Below are 22,497 nucleotides of genomic sequence, written 5' to 3'. Positions count from 1 at the left end.
TTTATCAGCCCATGAATTAGTAGGTACTATAAAAATGTAATGTACGAGCCTCCCCTTAAAAATAATATAAATGAGCTATGAATAAAAATGTCATAATATAACGTTAAATTCTTGTAGGTATTTACACAATTACCTTTGTTATAAAATTTTCAGTTATGTTAAATATTTCCTAAATTATGCAGTTAGCAGTAGCGGCACAGCCAGGTTAGTTGTATTTTTACAAAAAGTCTGCTCTGTAAGTTTCTCCACAAGTAATTACCAAAAGTTGTTACTATAATAGTTATAACAATAATAAAACTAATTGAGCACCAATTTTGTATGTAGCACTTCAACCAAAACATCGTCTTTAATTATCTACACAAATAACATATTATTATACGTAGCACATGTCATCCTGAGCATACAATTTACTTGACCCATGTAAAAATTCTGCAGTTCAAAGACCGAGTTTAGCTAAATGAATTCAGATTCAGAAATAGTGACAGGTTGCTAGCCTATCGCTTAAATGGAAAATCTAAGGCTTATCCCAAATTTATTTATTTAGCCTTTCCCTTAATCGTCTTAAACATTTTGCATTTTTTCGTTACAAAACGTGGAAGATTGTACTAGATGAATGTGATAATTTCTTAAGTTACTTCTAAGACATCCTCAGGCAAGAGATGAGGTAACCTATCCTAAAATACCAGGAACCACACGATAAATGACTTTAGACTAAATTAATTTTAGATGATGAAGAAGCCCCACCACCTAAAAAGGAAGAGAAAGTCATTCCTAAATTTGGAACTGTAGAATGGATCGACTATATCAGTGAATTTGATGGTCATCTTCCGACACCTATAGACGTTTCTATCACGGGCTCAACAGCATACCTTTGTCCAGAACTAAGATGGTACAATTTCGACGTCTATCCGCATAAAGTGAAATTGACAAACACTGGATATACTTGTGAGTAAATTTAATGAAGCTTGTAGTTCTTACGCAAAGTAACTACCGTCCCATTTGACCTTCCAACAACCCTTGCAGCGGAACCTAACCCATATTGAATCATGGTAAAAGATACATTAGACGAATGTACCTATTGCTTGCCCATCGCCTAAAAATAATCTAATGTTATAAATAATTACGTATGCACTTTAAATTTCCTTTCGACGGCCTCTGTGGCTCAGCGGTAGTACGCTTGCCTGTGACACCAGAGGTCCCAGGTTCGAATCCCGGCCAGGGCATGATGAGAAACGAACTTTCTCAGATCGTCCTGGGTCTTGGATGTTTATCTATATAAGTATTTATTATAAAATACAGTATCGTTGAGTTGGTATCTCGTAACACAAGTCTCGAACTTACTTCTACCTACTAACTCAATCAGTGTAATTTGTCCAGTATATATTTATATTTATTAATTTATATTTATTTCAGTGGTACTTGGTGCCAAATGGAGAACGGAACGTCCGTACTTAGAAGGCGGCCCGTTCTTGGAAAAGCATGTTCTATCACAAATTCACTTTCACTGGGGCGCGGATATGATGGAAGGCAGTGAACATACCGTGGACCAACGAACATACCCTGCAGAAATGCAGGTAACTGTGTATTATAAAAATAAACTAAAAGTCAATTAAATTAGTAAGCCTTTTGCTTTAGATTTTAGAAGATAGATATATTCCATTATCAAGCCATCCAGCTGAACGTTCAAGACTTCGTAATACCTTGTAAGCGATAAGATTATTTTAAATACGATGTGTGTGTAGTGCCGTGTGGTTCCCGGCATCAATAAAATTAAAATGGGGCACTCCCTCTCATCTCTCTCTCATGGATGTCGTAAAAGGCGATTAAAGGTTAGGCTTATAACCTAGGGATTCTTCTTTTAGGAGATGGACTAGCAACCTGTCACTATTTCAATCTCAAATCTATCATTATGCCAAACAGCTGAACGTGGCCTATCAGTCTTTTCAAGAATGCTGGCTCTGTCTAACCCGCAAGAGATATAGACGTGATTATTTGTATGTATGGATGTGTGTATTTAAAAGTATTCTATAAGTATTTTTTATGACCAAATTTTTGACGATGGTGGCATAGATAGAAATAAATTCAACACGACAAAGTTTCAGACAGCCACTTGTCTGAAATAGAACAGACAGTCTTTATTTGTAAAGCAACTAAGCTCGGATGTAGAAACCAATCACTCGAGATAGGACCAATATTTGTATTGTAACAACCGAAACTGTGTTGTTTGAGAATATTTTGTACAATAGATGAGTTTAATCAATTCCGAATAATACCAAACTTTTCTTTCCCCGCACGATCGAGACCACTGAATAAGATTTCATTTGTAAGGTGAAAGGTTTCTTTTATCGAAAATGTATTCTCAACGTTTTAATAAGTAGGTAGGTACACTAGACGATTTCCAAGGGCTTCCCTTTCGTAATAATTTCCAGGAATGCAACTATGATCTGTTACCCCTTTAAATCAAAATTGATGCTGTGGTTTTGAGTTTATTGGTCAATTTTCAAAATGGCGTGCATGAACCAGTTGGAGTAACTTATAATAATCACAGTGGCCCGACTCACTAAACTGATTGACTTATTTGTTTATTTGTTTTACATCTTTAATGCATAGAAATTTACACGGTAACAAGAAATAGTACATACCTACATAGTTAAAAAAGAAACAAATCACTTGCAATGGCGGAAGGGATCTCTTTCGAGATCTTCTTCTGATTTTTGGAAAGTCCATATTATCAGTTGTTGTGTTATATTTTCTGATGTTAAAGACGATCTGTAAAAGTTATTAAAAGAAGATTAATGTTTTATAGGTAACATTCTTCAGAGCTGAGTACTTAACCCAGGAGGAGGCATTCAAACACCATGATGGTGTTGTTATGGTGTGCTATTTGATCAAGGTAAGAGATTAAACTTTCTCAATTTACTGGCGATATACCTAGGCTGAGCGGTGATGAGTTATTTTGAAATAATGAATCAAGAAAAGGCTAGTTGAAATAGGCAGGCAAAGAAAAATGTACTTTGATCAAATCGGTAACCTTCTTGTGAAAGGTCAGGTCAAGACTACACGACCCTAGACGAGCTTATAGTATGAAAAGATTTACGATTAAAATATATTGTAACAACATGCGGAGAAAGACGTGACGAACGTATCTTGATCAAATTAAGGACGTCCTGGTAAAGGGTCAGGTCAAAAGTACCCGAAACCGCCGAGCTTGCATGAAGAGAGTTATGAATGTGGATGAAGCGAAGGAAGTATGCAGAGATCGTGGCAAGTGGAAAGAGGTAGTCTCTGCCTACCCCTCCGGGAAAGAGGCGTGATTTTATGTATGTACATATGTATGTATGCAGAGTACGTAGCAAGTAAAAGCAATTTATGCAGAACTAATGCGAAAATCGAATGCGACTATGTTGGTGAAGTCAGTCGTCATGCAGTCCCTTTTTCTTTTACATCAAATTCAACCTTGACCGAATTTCCTTGCTCTAAGCGAATACTTGATAGTAAGTTCTCCAAAATCTGCCTATACAAATACGAGTAGGAGTACTTACTTAAATACGCCTAAAAGGGTTTATCCCGAAATTCCAAAACAAATAAACCATTTGCTGTTTGTTTATATCCTTCAGCATTAAACAAATTGCATTGTACTTTCGATACCTACTCTATCTCTCACCATGCGAACTACCATCGATAGAAATCTGATGGTCCTACAAAAGGTAATACGAATTGAATGCTGTAGTTCTCAATTTTTAAGTAATATCTCCCGATGGTCGGTAAATTGATTTTGTAAAGTTTTTATAAATAATCGGCTGGCACTACCATTCTCCGTGGTTAGCACCATTACGGTTTGGGGTATTGATTTATTTATTTTTTTTGAACATTGGGGAAGCTTAGGTACCTACTATAATGTAACGATAGAACACACTTCTTTTACTTCATCCATATTCAATAATCCTTACATGTAATGGCACCTATACTCATGATCTGATCCTACTCACCAGAACATCCCCGATGAAGAAGCATACATACACATACATACATATTGTCACGTCTATATCCCTTGCGGGGTAGACAGAGCCAACAGTCTTGAAAAGACTGAATGGCCACGTTCAGCCATTCGGCTTTATGATAGAATTGAGATTCAAATAGTGACAGGTTGCTAGCCCATCGCCTAAAAACAAAGAATCCCAATTTTGTAAGCCTATCCCTTAGTCGCCTTTTACGACATCCATGGGAAAGAGATGGAGTGGTCCTATTCTTTTTTTCATTGGTGCCGGGAACCACACATGAAGAAGCAGCTGGCACATAATGTGTATGATATCTGCTTCTCTTACTGCGAAGATTGTAAAAATCATTGAAGGGAAAAGATTCTAACCTGCGATAGGCTAGCGACCCGTCACTACCTTCTAGAATCTAGATGTATGTGACCTTTCAGTTTTTCGAGACTGTTGGCTCTGTTCTGTCTACTCCATGAGGTGTAACGACGTGATTCATGACTGTGTCGTGCCAATGAAAAACTTGTGGAAAAGCTGCAGGCAGTGGGCAACAGCCTGCCTTGAATTTTTAATAGGGAACTTTTTCTCATCATGACCTCCTAGAAAATGATGTCCTAATTGTACTTTGCAAATGTTCCTTTTACCTTTCAGTACGGCGTCGAGGACGACGACCGTCTCACCTGGATAATTGAGGGTTTCCCGCGAATTCGTGAGGCACAGACGAACACGCGCGTAGGGCCTTACCCAATGTCGCGTCTGCTGCCGATGTTCTTTGAAGACTACTTCTTGTATTGGGGCACTTTGAACACAGTCGCAGGAGAAAGCCACGTTCTTAGATGGCTGGTACCACGGATCACTCTCTTTGCTAGTTTTTCACAGGTAAGATCGAAGTATTTTGTAGTCCAGATAAGCCTGCGTAAATAAGTACTCTCTCAATTTTCTTTACATAATCAGGATATCCTGACTTTGCCCATCTTATTTGGGCATGCGGTTTTAAACGATATTAAGCAAAACCTACTTATTTAATTGTTTAAAGTCCTTGTTATAATAACGTTTTAATCTTTATAAATTATGAGGATAAAAAAGTGATTTAGTTCAAAAGTTATGAGTCATAATTTTTAAACTAAACCCGCCAAAATAAACCGCATTTTACAGTAGGTAACTCTCGGACTTTTTAGGCGATGGGCTAGCAACCTGTCACTATTTGAATCTCAATTCTATCATTAAGCCAAAAAGCTGAACGTGGCCATTCAGTCTTTTCAGGACTATTGGCTCTGTCTAACCCGCAAGGGATATAGACGTGACCATATATGTAACTCTCGGACTATTTGACATTGACAATTAATTTGATCACAGCATGCCAGTGATGTATACAAGAACTAATTTTAGTAAGTATTGCAGATGTACTAACTTCTATTACCTTTTTGAAAATTACATGTAAAAGTTAATATTCAAATTGGTCCTTTGTATGTAATTTTGCTTTCAGTACCTTTTACTTTCTATCTTTTAATATTTAAAAAAACTATCATATCTGTATCGATGATAAAGCCATCCAACTGGACGTGGCATTTAGTTTCTTTGAGACTGTCGGCTCTGTCTACCACTGAAGGGACCAAGACGTGTCGAGTCAGTATCGAGATCGTATTACTCTCCTATATGGCCGTAGTATACTCCTTAATAAAAGGCAGACAGTGTAAGATACTTTAGCTAGGTACGTTAATTTGTAGATGAAAGAATTTCGCAAGTTCTGGGATCCTTGGGATGAACCAAACCTGAGAAACTATAGACCATTGCAAGAGCGTGGCGATCGACATGTTCTTCTAATTAACGCTCACTGGAATCAATATAACTCATTACTGCCAATACCAAGAGTACCCGAGCCTTCTATATCAGTACTATCAACTGCTTACCAAGCCAATTTGTGGATGTTGCCCCCACAAAATGCGTATATGTTACCTCCCGAACCTGAACCTACAGCTACACCTGAACTTGATGAAGAACAAGCAAACAACGAAAACTAAGAAGGTTGAATACACATGACAAACAGATTTCAGAAGAAGACGAATAATGTAAGTACGAACAAACGAAAAAAGTTTTTTATAACAATAGCTAGATATGCGCGGGGCCTCGTTATTGTATGTATTTATAAAATTTCATGAAAATCGGGTCAGTAGTTTTTTAGTAGGACCTACAGTCATATAATACGTAAACATACCAAAATACAATTTATTATTAGTGTGGATTAGCGTTCGCTTGCGGCTCTGCACGCATATCTTATGGTCTTTTTCGTTGTCCACAATATTTTTACAAATGGTAAACAAAACACAATAGTTAAGTAGTTTTCACGTGAAAAAAAATTTACCTAGTATTGCTTAGTATGAATATACTTAGCGGAACAGTTATTCCAATTTTAATCGTTGATCACATCACTACTTCCGTACCCTAAAAAGTCAAACGTCAATGTCATTCACAAAGTTCTATTTTCATTTCAGGATTTTGTCAACAAGAACCTAACCTAGAAAATGGTTGTTTGATCTATGAATTTGTATCAGTAGCAAAATGTTACGGAGTTTCCTGCGTACCAGTCGCTGGCTGACACGTAAAAGAATCAATATCATTCCTTGTACAGTGGTTCGATCCCAAACGTTATCTAAACAAAATGAACTTGTTTCTCCCGTTTTCCGAAATTTCTCAAGTTCTAGTGATAAAGTTGAGCGCTCAGAAGTATTGGATCAAGCAGTATTTGAAGAAATTTGCAACGAAACATTAGAATCTCTTTGTGATTATTTTGAGGAGCTGATAGAACAAGCACCTAATTTAAAAGGAGCCGATGTAACTTTTAGTGTAAGTATAAATAGAATTCTTGACACATAATGATGAAAATCTGATTCTCATTAACCCTAGTGAATGTTGCCTTTAAACACAATTTTTATATAACACTAAAGTCACAAATTCAAGGTTCACATCCCATAAAACCAAAATGTAAGAAAAATCTTTTTTCCCATAATTTGTCAAATATTTAAAGCATATAAAATAAAAATGATTTTGTATCCCATTTGTATTAATGAGTGTGCTTGTTCTGATGATATAATCCTTCTTGTGTTAGTATATGTATCTCAATGGGCTGGTTAAGTATGGTGTACAAATAGTGTAAGTTTGAATAACAACACATCTCCTGCCAGTCTCAAAATTAATAAGTGACAAATCTATCTTCTACTTTCTGCCTTTAGTTACTCAAAATTCAAAAAATTCAAAATTCAAAATTTTTTATTCATTATTATAGGATATTATTATATCGCTTAATAATTGTCGTATGGTTTAACAACTTGGTTGACGTCAAATATATTACTTAAAAACTAAGTTTACTGCCGCTTCCAAGGCGTCAGTGCAGAAGAAGCGGTAACAAACTGCACTGCAGCATTTTCTTTAACAACGTCAACTTCACAATATTAAATTATACTTAGAATATAATGTGGACGGGAGAATACATTGTTCACGGGAGATTTATATATTTATGAGATTTAATATTGAAAAAAGAAAAATATATATATATATATATATATTTTATGGATTGCCAATTTTAAAAAGATTTATGTACAGAGTGTACTGAAATTTTGATTTAAGTTCAAATTAAACTACAATTAATTACGAGGTTCCTGTGCCAAGCTCGAGCCAGATGTTTTTATCATTAAGGTAATCATCAGTCCTATAATAAGCCTTCTCACAAAGTACTTTCTTTACATACTCTTTGAATTTTCGGTAGGGCATATCAAGAACAGACTCCGGCAACCTATTATAAAATCGTATACAGTTCCCCATAAATGATTTACTGACTTTGCTAAGCCTATGAAACGGTATGACTAATTTATGTTTATTACGTAAATTTCTATCAGTTGTGGCACTAACTTTTTGAAAAAAAGAGGTATTTTTCCTAACATACATTATAAGATCAAAAATGTACTGGGACGCTACTGTAGGTATGTTTATTTTCTTAAAGAGTTGTCTTAATGAGTCTCTTGGTCCTAAGCCGTAAATTGCGCGAACGGCCCTTTTCTGAATTATAAAAATAGTTTGTATATCAGCCGCGCTACCCCATAAAAGTAAACCATAAGATAACAAGCTATGAAAATAGCTGAAATAAACAAGCCTAGCTGTAGCTACATCTGTCAATTGTCGGATCCTCCTAACAGCATAAGCGGCAGAGCTAAGTCTATTGGATAGTTTAGAAATATGAGCACCCCACTGTAGCTTTGCATCAATTATAATTCCTAAAAACTTTGTATTTTCAACAAATTCTAATTTCTGGCCTTCCAGTATTATGTCAGTATTGGCCTGCCTTACGTTTGGAAGGGTAAATTTAATGCATTGGGTCTTATTAGCATTTAAAAGAAGATTGTTGGTTGAGAACCAGATAGATATGGCCGACAGTATATTATTAACCGAACTTACATTTTCGCTATGGCGATCTAATTTAAATATTAAAGAAGTGTCATCGGCAAACAGCACTATACCCGCCTGTTTTTCCACCATAAAAGGCAGGTCATTGACATATACCAAGAAGAGGAATGGTCCTAAAATTGAGCCCTGAGGAACACCCATTGAGACGCTTGATCCGCTTGACTTTACTCCATTAATATCTACAGTTTGAAGCCTATCAGTCAAATGGATGCCATTAGTTTAGTTGATTTGTGGTCAAACCCATATTGACGAAGTTTACGCAAAAGTGTCTGATGATCTACGCAATCAAATGCTTTAGAGAGATCGCAAAAGACTCCAACTGAATCCTGTGAACTCTCCCACGCGTCATAGATTTGAGTAACAAGTGCTACTCCCGCATCAGTGGTGGACTTCCCGGCAGTGAACCCATATTGTTGGGAATGGAAAATGTTATTGATTTTAAAATATTGTTGCATTTGATTAAGAATTTACTCTAGAAGCAGCCTGGGGTTTGCCTTTGACCATGGATCCTGGATTAGGTGAGTCAGGTTTTTATACGAAGCAACTCCCATCTGACCTCCGCAACATTTAAAGGGGAACCTAATCTGTATTGGATCAATCATAGTTACACATACAGTTGCCTGAATGTGCAGGTTTCCTTACGATGTAACAGCATTGGTTAGTGTTTAAACTAATGAACATAACTTTGAAAATAGACATTGGTACATGGCCGAGGTGGGATGTATGATAAAATTTTATAAATCTATAACAAGTTTTTATAATTTTACAGGATGGTGTGTTGACAGTTGCACTAGGAAGTTCTTACGGTACATACGTGATCAACAGACAAACTCCCAATAAGCAAATTTGGCTTAGTTCACCAGTGTCGGGGCCAAAACGTTACGACTTAGTTTTAAAGAACGGAGGCTACTGGATTTATAAACACGATGGTGTATCCTTGCACAAATTACTTCAAGACGAAATATCCAAAATAGTGCAGAACGAAGTGGATTTCAAATCTTGTACACATAGTGTAGTTTAAGAATTATTATTAATTTTATTGAGTAAATAGATTTGTTGAATTTTTATTTTTGTTTTTGTTTTATTTTATTTTTTTAATTCAAAATGGAGGTTATTGAAGATGGAAATATTATGGACAGGATCCCTATTTTGTTGCAAAGGGATTTGGAATATTATCAGGTAAATAATATTGTCAGTTGGTTTAGATTAAATTATTTTATTGTTGGGTATTTCCCTATGTTAACAACAAAAATGTTTGTAATAAAAGTGACAGTAATCCTTGAATAGACTTCTCACCTTTTGACAAAGTCTCCTTAAGACAGCATGTAATTGATCTTGTGTGCTGGTAAAAGTATAGAATAATTTATTCTTTAGTCGCCTCTAGCTAGTTCAGTGGAATTAGTTATGACCACCTTACCATTGTCATCTAAAGGGTAAGGTACACAGTTAACTGTTTAAAATGACTATGTGAATTTCAGAAAAATCAAACAGTTTTATCGGAGACAATATGTCCGGGAGTGGTGGGGGGTCGACTGGATTTTCCCAGAAACGCCTCGTTTGCTGCTGTCAAAATTGTCATTTGGCTAGAAGATGAATTTACTATTGCTTTCCAGTAAGTTTCATTGACATGCTTTTTATAATATTATCTGAACTCTCTGTCTGACATCAGCAGTCTTTGCAGGTGTACCTAACCCGTTTTGGATCATAGTTCACATCCAGTTACCCTAATGATATCAGGTTTTCTTACGATGTTCTGAATAGGTAACCATGACATCTGATTGTGGCTTCAGTCTTTTTAAGATTGTTGGCTCTGTCTACTACTAAGCTGTTTTGTGATGAAGAGCATCGGTTAGCAACCAAACTAATGTACATAAGTCAGAAAAAGACCCTGGACTGGTGCAGAGATTATATAGATTTCTATAATAAAGTGATTTTATATATTTCCAGGCATGGCTCAGGAATGTTTGTCGTCACGGAGGAAGAAGAAAAAAAAGATGGCGGCGTCGCAAAGACTTCGGATCCTGATAAATTTGTCCATCTTGCCATAAAATCGAGTGATTTGTTACTAGGTAAGATAACGACAGAATATACATAATTTGCACTTAAGTAGTACCGCCGCAGTTGCAAGAAATATGTTAAAATACAGAAATATGGTCACGTCTCTTTTCCTGTAGGTAGATAGAGACAACATCTTTCCCCTTGCGCTAAAATGTCCGTTATGTGACACAAACACTACTGTTTAATGAATGGTATTGTACCTATAAAAATTATTGACATTCTCGAAATTTTGAGTTCTGTAACTCTAAATTTGAACGTAACAAAATAGGTTTTCTGGAGGCAAAAACGTAAAGACGTGTACACTTTCTAATAGGATACTAGCCTGTTACAAAAAAAAAAAATGTTAATTATTTCTTTTTTCTTCCTCAGAACACCTCCACGTTCTTGCACAAGAGGCTCTTGACCATGCTGACTTGCCTGTCTTGACCGCAACATTGGGTGCGGCCGCGTTGCTCAAAAATAGCCTCTATTGCTATGTGCAACACGTCGAAGATAGCTGCAGCAATGACAAAATTTCGGCAATGCAGGTATTTTGTAAATAGAAAAGGATTTTTTTTTTTATCTTTTGTACATATGTACATATTTTTTTGCTAAACTTGGGAATCCTCTAGTGGCAATGGCGATGGGCTGGCAACCTGTCACTATTTGAATCTCAATTTTATCTTTAAGCCATACAACTGAATATAGCCTTCCAGTCTTTTCGAGACTATTGGCTCTGACAAAACTACCGCAAAGGATATAAACGTGACTATATTTATATATTGAAAAAAAAAGTAAAGGCCTAAAAAAGGTCCCTGAAGAACACCATTGAGTAAAATAAAAAAAAGTGATATTAATTTATTCAAATGGATATTAATGAAAATAACTTATGAATAGGTACATATTGCATCATGTAATAAGTGATCATACTAATTACATTTAAGGTATAGTTATTTATCTCCTGAGTTTACTTTCATTTACCACAATTTTAATGATTTAATTCGGCATAATATTAATTAATTGTATAAAAAAATTTAAAACAACCAAACCTTTTAATTTTTTTTCTTAATTTCAGGCGTGTTACAAACGCTACGTCACAATGTCGGAAGCAGTTGCGGAGAGGGTCCTAGACTTGCACAATAGAGTTCTTTCCCTGTACATACTACAAGATTCTGGTGGGAGGCCTATAGAAGGAAATAATGTAGTACACCACGCTGGTACTCCCTCGGTTCAAGGATGGTGGTTGTATATGAATGGTAAGTTTGCGTCTTTGATCGTTATATTTTAAAGATATTTTTTTTTTCTTTGAAACGAATCAATTCAAAAACACTTGACTTATTTTGACGGAATTTGGCGCAGAAATAGAACTTAGGGAGTGTCATAGTCTTTTTTTTCAGAAATAAAGGATTGACGGGAAGGAAGCCCACGTAGCTAGTAATAAAATATCGTATTTTTGAGTTAGTTTGTATAAGTCTTGGGCATATTTTTTCGATAGCGCCATCTATGTGATTGATTGAATAACTTTCTTAAAGACAAGTAGCGTCAAGTAGCGCGTAATAGTTCATGCGTCACGATATAGATGTCGTTATGATTTGCTATTCGCATAAAACCTGTTATTATATTATGATTTTCAGGAAGCAGGAAAGATTTATGGGGCACAGTCCCTCCAAGGATGGCGCAGAGAATATTTGCTGGCATGCTCAATGAAACTCTCACTATATTGACTGTTAGATATTGCCAGGTAGGTAATGTTGTGTATTAAATTAGTGTTCCCACTAACGAATGTGCTCGAAATTTTGTGTTAATAGAGTACTCTTAAAAAAAATGGTTAAAAAATGTGATTCAAGTAATTTCGCCAATCAATACGTAGTTTATAATACGGCTTTAACTTTGTAATAAAAATGTTTCTTTGTAAATAGGTAGATGAGTTTTCCCCGCCACTTCTACACTTACGCTTTGGACTTTTCTTTAATTAAATATCCAAGTCCGATGTTTTTTTTTTTATTTATTAATTTAAACTTTATAGGTACACATAAAATATACAACAGATCGAGTTAATGCTATAAGGCATTTTCTGCCAGTGGAACTTTTGGCCCAAACCGAGAAATAAAATGAAAGAATGACTTTTTTTATGAAATGAAGTTTCTTGATTTACCTATAATATTACCTTTTGCCTATTATTACTATCTTTTGAAACAATACGATACATTTTCAGACCAACACAACCGCATCAACCACACCTCTCTTGCTAAACGACATACTGAACATTCTACTCTGTGTCGCGCAACTGTTGCCGGCGATCTGCGCGACCGGCGCCGACGCGTGCGGGCGTGACGTCACGCAGCAGCCGCGTGACGTCAGAGACGTGCACGCCAAGTGCAATGAACTGTTCAAGTGTCTTGTGTATAGGGGGGCTGAGTTGCATTTTATACATCAGGTAGGTACTTTATATCAACATTGTATGTAGAAAAGACGCTTCCCGCGTCTCTTCCTATGTTTCTATACAAATACAAATACAAATATCGTTTATTCAGTATGAGTTTACATAAGTTTGTTTTGCTATGTATGTATGCTATATTTATTATCATATATTTATCTTTAAAACTACACAACGGATCTTGATGCAGTTTTTTTTTAATAGATAGATTTAAGAGCAAGGTTTATATGTAAGTATAAATGCTTTATTTGCGGAGCTGGGCGGGACGGAAGTTTTCTTTAAATCGATCCTGACTTAACTTGAAACAGTTATTAGAAGTTAAGGTAAAAACAAAATGATGTGGAGTTTGCCATTAAAATATTTCAAAGGAACAGAAAAGAAACAAAATAAAAAACGGTATCACTTAATCTATAATATTTGTATTTTTTTGTCTGACCGAGAAATTTCCAACCATTAAGGCAGAAACTTCTACACCAAAATGTCACATCAACTGTTATTAAATACAACTAAAAAATGGTTCTTATTAACAGGTGTTCAAAGACAAAGACCAAACGGAGACCACAAAAGACGGTCCTTACCCTTGGTTCACATTCGTCAGTCCTAACCTGTTTGACATCGGAGCTAATTCACCTGTCGTACATTTGTCTGACAAGACAGCTATTGGATTGGAGCTCATCGTATTGTTAGCACAACCGCAGCCATCTTGTTCTTTGGTTGTCAAGGTAATCATGAATGGAATCACGATTTTATTGAAGCCACTTGTTCAAAGAATGTCTAAGCTAACGCCATGACACTTTGATGCGTAAAAAACGGCTTCACTTCACTTTTGGAGCCGTCTATCGATAAACAGCGAGAACTTAGTTGCGCACCTAAAAGCTTGATTAGAATGACAGTCCGTTTTTTAAGTATGAAGTTTGATTATAATTTTAGAGAAAAAATAAAAAAAAAATATAATTATTTTAAAATAAAGAATTTACCTATAAAGTAGAAAACATGAAATATAAAATCAGTGAAGTGATGCTTAAGTAACAATCCTTTTAATTTAAGTCAAACAAAGATCCATAATCGTGGAGCAACCTACATGTATAACTTAAATTACGTTTTTATTTTACGGGTAGGTAGAATTTCAAAGTAGGTATATTTTACTAAGAAAATATTTCATACTACAAAGCCCGTTCATAATTTGCAGGGTAGATCATCTTACTGCACTCCTAGACCAGATAAAGAACTATTTCCAATTTTTTTTAAATATAATTTGGGACTATTAAAAGCAATTATGTCCACTTCAGGTTCTAATGATGCGTAACTGCTTCCTAGCACGAATGCTACTTATTCACGCTATAAGGCACATGTCCAAGGACAATTCCCGTTGGCCAGCGGACGGCCTTTGGTACAGTGTGGAGGGGAAGCCTAAGAAATGTAAAGGTTTTCTATGCACTGCCGATGGGTTCTGCAATTTCAGCAAAGATATTCTTGGTAAGATCCGTTTAAGTTTGAGATTAACTTGCACTGATTAATATATAGTATACGTATATTATTATAGTACCGTGTGGTTCCCAGTACCAATAGAAAAAAAGAATAGGACCACTCCATCTCTCTCCCATGGATGTCGTAAAAGGCGACTAAGGCTTGTAAACTTGGGACTCTTCTTTTAGGCGATGGGCTAGCAACCTATCACTATTTGAATCTCAAGTCTATCTTAAAGCCAAACAGCTAAACGTGGCCTATCAGTCTCTACAAGACTGTTAGGCTCTGTCTATCCCGCAAGGGATATAGACGTGTTTATATGTATGTTATGTATGTTATGTTACGTGATCATATGTATGTTTATATTATACATATTAAATGTACCTTCAACCTCTTCCACAAGGATGGCGTAAAAGGCGACTAAGGATAAAAAAAGATGAAATAAAAAATCTTTGCACTGACATACTTTTTTTTTTATTTCAGCCGGGGAAGAGTACGCTCGGGCGGCGGGTGCGTTAACTTACATTCTGACCACTATAGGCAGCAAGACGGAATTGAAATCCACCTTGTGTTACGCCCTAGAAATTTCTGGAAAGGACTGGGCCTCGTGTTTAGACAAAAGACAGGTATGATAAATACAATTTGAATAGGTTAAGGAGATCCAGGTCAATCTAAGAACGATTATGTCTGTAGACAGGTAGTTTATTAGGTCTTTTACTAGGCTATTGTGATGTCAGGGGAAGCGCGGCTCCGACGATGATCAGTCTGAAGTTGTGTTTGTGCTCCAATCTGTGAAATCTTTGCTTGCGCGATTTAGACTCGTCGCGGCTATTGGCTGAGCGCGTCACATTCTTCGCTAATGATTGACAGATGACATATGACGTAAGTGATGTCTCGACGTTGCCAAGAGACGCTTACTATCAACAACAAAACGTTCACCCTTTGCGGGCAGACAGAACCAAGTCTCAAAAAGACTTTGAAAGCTACAGAATGCAGTTTCCAAATTATACACAGCAAATAATAATAACAAAAATACATATATAACATACATAAAATACAAAAAAGCTTTATTTCCGGAGGGTGGACAGAAACTTGGTATTTCTAATTGACACATTCCCTGCATAGAAATACATAGATTACTTTCGACTGGCAGAGAATGCCTTGTGGCATTAAGTCCACCTGTTGTACATTTTACGTGCATAAAATTATAATAAAATAATATTATTTTTTACTAGCGACCCGCCCTAGCAGGTACGGCCTCTTCATCATCAAAACTTCCTCAGAAAACCCTCTTTCCAACATCGTCCACAATTTTCCGAGATTTAATGCATACATACATACATTGTCACTGTTTGAATCTCAAATCTATCATCAAGCCAAGCAGCTGAGCGTCTTTTGATGACTGATAGCCCCGTCTGCCCCGCAATGGATATAGACGTGATTATATGTTATATTATAGCCTTGTGGTTCTCGGCACCAATAGAGAAAAGAACCACTCCATCTCTTTCCCATGGATGTCGTAAAAGGCGACTAAGCTTATAAACTTGGGATTCTTCTTTTAGGCGATGGGCTAGAAACCTGTCACTATTTGAATCTCACTTCCATCTTAAAGCCAAATAGCTGAACGTGGCCTATCAGTCTTTTCAAGACTGTTGGCTCTGTCTCCCCTGCAAGGGGTGATTATTATTAGGGGGTGACACGTGATTATATGTACGTATCTATTAAAAACTTTATTTCAACAAAAAAAAAAACGTACCATTATTTTCCTTCCTCGTCTCTGTGCTGCTGTATGTTACATATATATATGTATACATATATATATATATATATGTAACATACAGCAGCACAGAGACGATATATATATACATATATATATGTAACATACAGCAGCACAGAGACGAGGATTATTTTCTGTATGTATGTATAACATAACATTATGTTATACATACAGACAGAAAATAATAAGGGGGACTCCACAATAAGTAGTGATTCTCGTTCGAGGTGTGGTGTGACCGCCGGCCGCCGTGGCTGGCGGGGGCGCTTGCAACGGCGGGGTCGGCGCTACAGTTCATCCCTCCGATCTTAGTTAACGCCGTGCGGAGCGGCGCATCTATGTATCAGGTGTGATACATATATAAATACACAAAATCACGCCTCTTTCCCGGAGGGGTAGGCAGAGACTACCTCTTTACACTTGCCACGATCTCTGAATACATATATTGCTTCATTCACATTCATGACTCTCGTAATGCAAGCTCGGCGGTTTCGGGTACTCTTGACCTGACACTTTACCAGGACGTCCTTAATTTGATCATGATACGTTCGTCTAGGTCTTCCCACTTCGACCTTTCCCTCCCTTCCTCCCCTCCCTGTTTAGTCAACCTGCTTTCATTCATCCTCTCCACATGACCAAACCATCTTAATATACCCTTTTCTATTCCTGTAACTATATCTTCTTTCACATCACAACCATACCCTTATCACGCTGTTCCTTATCCGGTCACTCAATTTCACATATTTAAAGCTCTCATTTCCACTGCATTTATTCTGCTTTAATGCTTCTTTTGCACACATGTGTGATACACTTTTAATGTTTTTGTGCCGTGTGGTTCCCGGCATCAATAAATAAAGAATAGGACCACTCCTTGTCATCCCCATAAATCATCATTAATTTCATATTACAGACGATGTCTCTCTGTTTAACTTGTATCTCCCGATCTCTCGATTGCGTGCCTCGGACATTCTACAACGCTTGTATAGTAATAGAGAAGACATTGCCTTCTCACATTAACCCGGTCGGAGGTTCTGTGTTATTGCAAATGTTGATCACAGTCGCCTACGAAGAGATGCTGAATTGGGCGAAGAATGAGGCGAGGAGGGAAAAGAATGGTACGTTCTTTTTTTATTGAAATAAAGGTTTAATCGTATTACTGCGAAGGTATTTAAATGCTGAATTAGGCTAAGAAAAAGACGTGTAGATTTTATTGAAACACAAAAACCAAATAAGTTAGAGACATTCTTCTCATATAACCGGAGACTGAATTAGGTGTAGAATGAGACGAGGAAAGTATGGTAGGTTTTAGTCTTTTAGAGGAGTCTTAATAATGGAATAGTAACAGGTTGCTAGCCCATCGCCTGCAGGAAGAATCCCAAGTTTCCAAAAAGTGAGTTAGTCGCCTTTAACGACGTAATCACTACATAGTATAAAACAAAGTCGCTATTTTAGTCTGTCTGTATGCTTAAATCTTTAAAATTACGCAACGGATTTTGATGCGGTTTTTTGTAACAGGAAGGTTTTTATGTATAATAATGTTTATAATTTTGCACCCGTGCGAAGCCGGGGCAGGTCGCTAGTAATTTATATAATGATAGTTGTTATTTAAACAATTAAGGTTTATGACTTTAAATGACTGGGATGAAAGAAAAGCCGCTTTTTTACAGTTGGACAAATGCAAACATAAACATCTTTTTAAACTGCTGCTTTATGATATAAGCATATGGATCATGTGTTCCGATTTGCTAACTTAAAATGTATGTTATGTCTTTTAGTGCCAGCTAACGGCGAAGCTCACAATATGAGCGACAGGCCGAACAGACCAAGAAAACACGTGAGAATTGTAAGCCTCGGGAATACAAGTGAGTATAATTATGACGTGGTTTCTGTTTGGATGGCAGGCATTTGCATACATAAAATCACGCCTCTTTCCCAGAGGGGTAGGCAGAGACTGCATCTACCCATTTGCCACGATTCGTGCATACTACTTTTGCGACATCCACATGCATAACTCACTTCTTGCTAGCTCGTCGGTTTTAGGTACTCTTGGCCTGACCTGACCTTTTTATAGACTAGATAATACATACATAGATACATATAATTACGTTTAACTAGACGTAGATAATGTATAAGTATAATCAAAGCCATATGTAAAGATAACCTAGTCTGCCTTTCACTTCGGGAAAGAGGCGTGACTTGTGTATCGAGTCTATCACCGTCAGTACAATAAAATTGGCCTTAAAGCATACAAAATCTCAATAATTTTAATATTGTTTTCACAGCCACGTCTAGCTCAGTGAGTTTTGACGGCAGCCATAGTTCACCGTCGTCTATAGCGTTGGCCATAGCCGAAGCTTTATGCTCTATAGACGAGGATGACAAACACACACAAGAAATAGAACAGTTGGTGACACAGTCCAGGAAAACTGTTACTCTGTCGAACCAATTTGGACTCGAAGATTTTCCAGAATTCGCGGAATTTTTTGAAGAGGTATATTTAAATGAATTTTATATTTCATTTTGTGAAATTTTAATCATCTCACTTACTTATTATGTGATCATAGATGGACGGAACCGGATGGATGCCAAAAGAATATGATATTAATAATCCGAATTATAATATTATGTAGTACTAGATTTAATCCGCAGCTTCGCTCGCGTGAATTTAGCCCCACCTACAAAAGAATATGTACAGGTTTTTCGCAAATCCCACGGGAACTATAGTTTTTACCGGGATAAAAAGTACTCATGATTGGTTCAGTAGATATCATCACACACACACACACACACACACACACACACATCACATTTTTAATAATATTAGTTGCGATATTTCAACTTAAAATATGCCGTCTTAATTTTATACATTCGACAGAATTGATTTGCATCTAAAGTATTACTTTTTTTTGGGAATATATTTTGACAAAATATTTTAGGTATATATATATCCTTGTCTGGAAAATGTGTAATTTTTTCGAATAGAACTATTTAAAAAGTAAAGTAATATTGTATTCTTCTTTTTGTTTATTTAAGGGGGATGTACCAGGTGCAAATGCTGAGCGTGCAAGCGACGCCGCGGCCTTAACTAGTCAAATTCTGATGACGTCACCCGGTCGAGATAGTTTACGGGTAATCCTTTCTTCTCTAAAGTCGGCCACACGATCTTCTTGTACTGAGGGAAAGAATTGTATTGCGAGAAGCGCCATCTATTTTTATAAATCAACAACACTTAATAGTAAATATAGGTAGCATTTATAAGTAGATATGAACCTTCTTCAGAAACCCTCTGGAACAAAATCCGTCCACATCTTTCTAAGATTAGCGCGTTCACATACAAAAAAATAGATATAGGAATTGTCCTATATCTATTTTTTTAAATTAATTCCAATTTATTGAAATTACCTATGAAATGATTCTCAATTACATGTTCAATTCCAGGTGATTTCTGACCACCTACAACTACATGCGGAGAGAATTTACAAAGAGTTGGGCATACAAGAGCCTGGTGGAGTGGATATTCCTTTGAATAAGGCACCATTGTTGTACGTCATGTTCCATATTGGACGTAGACCTTTTGATCAGGTAAATGAAAATAATATTTTTTCACTAGTCTGTGCCGTTTGCGCCGTGTGGTTCCTGGCACCAATAAAAAAGAATAGGACCACTCCATCTGTTTCCCATGGATGTTGTAGAAGGCGACTAAACGAGGGGCAGCCTCTCCCTTAATAATGTATATTAAAGAAGCTTCTTTTAGGTTTTTTCTTGCATCGTGGTCGTTATTTGAATCTAAATTCTGTTATTAAGCCAAACAGTAGAGCCTTAAAGTCTTTAAGAGACTGTTTGCCCGTAGGGGATAGAGACTTGGTTTATGTCATCTTTGCGTAATCCCGTTCCGGCACTTGTAATTTTTTTTTATGTTCGTTTTCTTTTTTTTGTATGGTTTTCGACGAATTTATTTTTTTACCTTTTTTATCTTTAAGCTTTTATCCTTTTTACAACATTGTTTTAAAATAATTTTATTGCCTACAGTAAATGCGAAACTTAGTTATTCAAAGTGACTTAAAAAATAAAGTACTTATATCTTCTTTTTTATACGATTTCACAGTTTCTACGTGGTGAATGGCCGATGCCCTGGAGTAAATTGGTCATGTTGGCTAAGACCTGGTCCGGGATAGAAGGCGCCCGCGTTCACATCAACAGGAGGGACGATATCCGTAACATCAAGTCTTTAGGAAGGTCTAACAAACAGCTGATCGAACTCTATGGCATGTTTAAACCTTCTGCAGATGGTGTATTGTGATTTTTTTATGACTTACTAAGTCTAGATTTTGACGCTGGTTGTTTGTTCCTTAGTATTTGGGTATAAAATTAATAAGGCTATAATAATTGGTTGGCAGCTTTATTTTTAATCTATGCTTGTATACTGATACTAAAACGCGTTTTAGCAAAATTGCTGTTATGTAAAAAATATTTATGACTTGTTATGAAATATCAGATTCAATAAACGTACAAATATAATTATTTACGTCTTGTTTTCTCTTTTAATATCCCTAGGATTATAATGGGATGTGATAATACTAAGGTTATTCAAAATTTTGCTGTTAAAGTCCATCCATGTTTTTTGAGGGCGAAAAAATACCAAAATATAAATCTAATGTCATACCAAAACTTAATTTTTTGTAAATTGCGTTCAAATTTAAAAAAATAGAAGAAAAACAAAAGAGGGACGAAATTAATAAAAAGAAAAACAAATGTGTATGTACCTACTATGATTAGTAGGTATCATTCATTCGTTCATCTATATAAGATTCCATCGTTGAGTGATCTCAACGATGGAATCTTATATAGATGAACGAATGAATGAAAAACATTGTGTACAGTACATTAAAACAAAATCTTTACATGGTTTTGAATAGGGACCCAACTCAGCATACATAGTTAGTTATACGCTAAAGGGTTATAGTTTAGTTATAGGCTAAAGCTCGAAGTTCCCACCAGAACAAAACCACGGGCCATACCTAGTTTATAACTGGATCGATTGAGTCCACCAACATTGTCACTTGCAATGAGACCGGAACAAATCCTACTCAAACTAAATCCGCGTACAAAAATTGAATTGTAGAAGTTCGATATTGGCATGAATATCGTACGATATCCAGGGCCCATTCAAGTCGCAACTGTCAGCGTAATAGAATTATCATCTGGCGTCTAGATGCAACTTTACAACAAGTTAAAAGAAAATCTAAAGTTCAGGTCGCCCGGAGACGTCGATGTCCAAGGACTGTGGCTCTCAAACTGTGCAGCACTGCTTTTGTCAGTGTCGTGTAGTTCTCGCTACTTTAGTATAGGACCAGTTCATATTTTTCCATATATTTTGTAAAAGACGACTAAGGGAAAGGCTATTCAATTTGGGATTTTTTTTTGGACAGGAATGAGCTGTCACTGTTTGCATTTCAATTACAATTTGAATTACTAAATTCAAGCCAAACACCTAAAAGTAACCAATCACTCTCATCAGACTGTTGACTCTGTCTGCCCCACAGGGGAAGTAGACGTGATTATGTATGAATCATTTTTTTAAATAAAGAAACTATACCTGATACTTATCAATTGTCATTGTTAAATATTTGGTAGAATTGAGTATCTCCTCCTTTTTGAAGTCAGTTTTAAAGGAAATTCTTATGTGACCAGTGAGACAGATACGTGGAATATTTTACTGAAAATTCAATGAAAAATACCTTCCACACAGTCCATCATTAATGCACGGAAATTGTACTTAATTCTAAAAGGTGTCATGTTTAAGAGACACTATCTTATTTTTAGAATACTAAGAAAATTTATGTGCTAAATGATCCCTTATTTTGCTCATTACGTGTGGGAACAGATTGAGTTTATTACTTATATCATTATCTTTGGATTGATGAAGCTACACAGAAAAAACCTAAAGTAAATAAATGTACACAAAAATAAAAATACCGTGTGGTTTTCGGCATTTTAGAATGGAAACCAGGGCTATGGTATTCGATTAATAATTTAAGTTTATTAATAATGTTGCTGGCAATGACAATGAGATGGAAATTGACAGAAGTAATTGGAAAAACTAACATACTGTGCCGACCCCACTGTGGGAAAAGGTAACGACGAAGAAGAAGAATAATGTTGCGGTCATCACAAAGAAATAATAATAATAATTTATTTATTTCATAAAAACATACATATTTGGACTTACGTCTAATTAGGTACAGTAATAATGTATTTAGGTAATCGTAATCACATAATTATTGGTTGAGTCCATCACACTAGTGTTTAACTAGGCCGAGCCTGTATTATAAACACTA

At 36.2% G+C, this 22,497-nt stretch overlaps 3 protein-coding genes across 4 annotated transcripts; all 3 read left to right on the top strand.

The window, feature by feature from the left end:
* Window positions 1–176: 176 nt before the first annotated feature.
* LOC106130330 (carbonic anhydrase 2-like) lies at window positions 177–6,007 on the top strand. The gene is made up of 6 exons (XM_013329149.2): window positions 177–204; window positions 727–945; window positions 1,414–1,574; window positions 2,807–2,893; window positions 4,638–4,865; window positions 5,714–6,007. Exons 1-6 carry the CDS (start codon window positions 177–179, stop codon window positions 6,005–6,007), a joined length of 1,017 nt encoding a protein of 338 aa, XP_013184603.2.
* Window positions 6,008–6,456: 449 nt separating this feature from the next.
* On the top strand, window positions 6,457–9,511 carry LOC106130374 (frataxin homolog, mitochondrial). Its single transcript, XM_013329207.2, has 2 exons — window positions 6,457–6,830; window positions 9,214–9,511. The coding sequence occupies exons 1-2, from the start codon at window positions 6,546–6,548 to the stop codon at window positions 9,463–9,465; spliced, it is 537 nt and encodes a 178-aa protein (XP_013184661.2). The 5' UTR covers window positions 6,457–6,545; the 3' UTR covers window positions 9,466–9,511.
* Window positions 9,461–20,660, top strand: LOC106130373 (uncharacterized). Of its 2 annotated transcripts, XM_060945840.1 has the most exons (17): window positions 9,461–9,623; window positions 9,923–10,056; window positions 10,392–10,513; window positions 10,872–11,029; window positions 11,557–11,737; window positions 12,116–12,222; window positions 12,697–12,918; window positions 13,449–13,640; window positions 14,208–14,394; window positions 14,869–15,011; window positions 16,387–16,506; window positions 17,070–17,274; window positions 17,935–18,021; window positions 18,442–18,650; window positions 19,193–19,288; window positions 19,598–19,741; window positions 20,265–20,660. In XM_060945840.1, exons 1-17 carry the CDS (start codon window positions 9,549–9,551, stop codon window positions 20,457–20,459), a joined length of 2,577 nt encoding a protein of 858 aa, XP_060801823.1. In that variant the 5' UTR covers window positions 9,461–9,548; the 3' UTR covers window positions 20,460–20,660. The 2 variants fall into 2 exon arrangements, with proteins under 2 accessions (XP_060801823.1, XP_060801824.1); XM_060945841.1 differs by lacking the exon at window positions 16,387–16,506.
* The last annotated feature ends 1,837 nt before the right edge of the window (window positions 20,661–22,497 follow it).

Source organism: Amyelois transitella, chromosome 9 (genome assembly GCF_032362555.1).
Source record: "Amyelois transitella isolate CPQ chromosome 9, ilAmyTran1.1, whole genome shotgun sequence".
In the NCBI taxonomy this organism is placed as follows: Eukaryota; Metazoa; Arthropoda; class Insecta; order Lepidoptera; family Pyralidae; genus Amyelois; species Amyelois transitella.
This window is presented reverse-complemented; position numbering and strand designations above follow the sequence as displayed.

Coding starts and splice junctions, on each gene's coding strand:
- LOC106130373 (XM_060945840.1), top strand. CDS start 9,549: ATGGAGGTTATTGAAGATGGAAATATTATGGACAGGATCCCTATTTTG. Junction 13,641..14,207: donor CTTGTTCTTTGGTTGTCAAG/GTAATCATGAAT, acceptor TGTCCACTTCAG/GTTCTAATGATGCGTAACTG. Junction 14,395..14,868: donor TTTCAGCAAAGATATTCTTG/GTAAGATCCGTT, acceptor TTTTTATTTCAG/CCGGGGAAGAGTACGCTCGG.
- LOC106130330 (XM_013329149.2), top strand. CDS start 177: ATGCAGTTAGCAGTAGCGGCACAGCCAG. Junction 205..726: donor AGCAGTAGCGGCACAGCCAG/GTTAGTTGTATT, acceptor AATTAATTTTAG/ATGATGAAGAAGCCCCACCA. Junction 946..1,413: donor GACAAACACTGGATATACTT/GTGAGTAAATTT, acceptor TATTTATTTCAG/TGGTACTTGGTGCCAAATGG.
- LOC106130374 (XM_013329207.2), top strand. CDS start 6,546: ATGTTACGGAGTTTCCTGCGTACCAGTCGCTGGCTGACACGTAAAAGA. Junction 6,831..9,213: donor GAGCCGATGTAACTTTTAGT/GTAAGTATAAAT, acceptor ATAATTTTACAG/GATGGTGTGTTGACAGTTGC.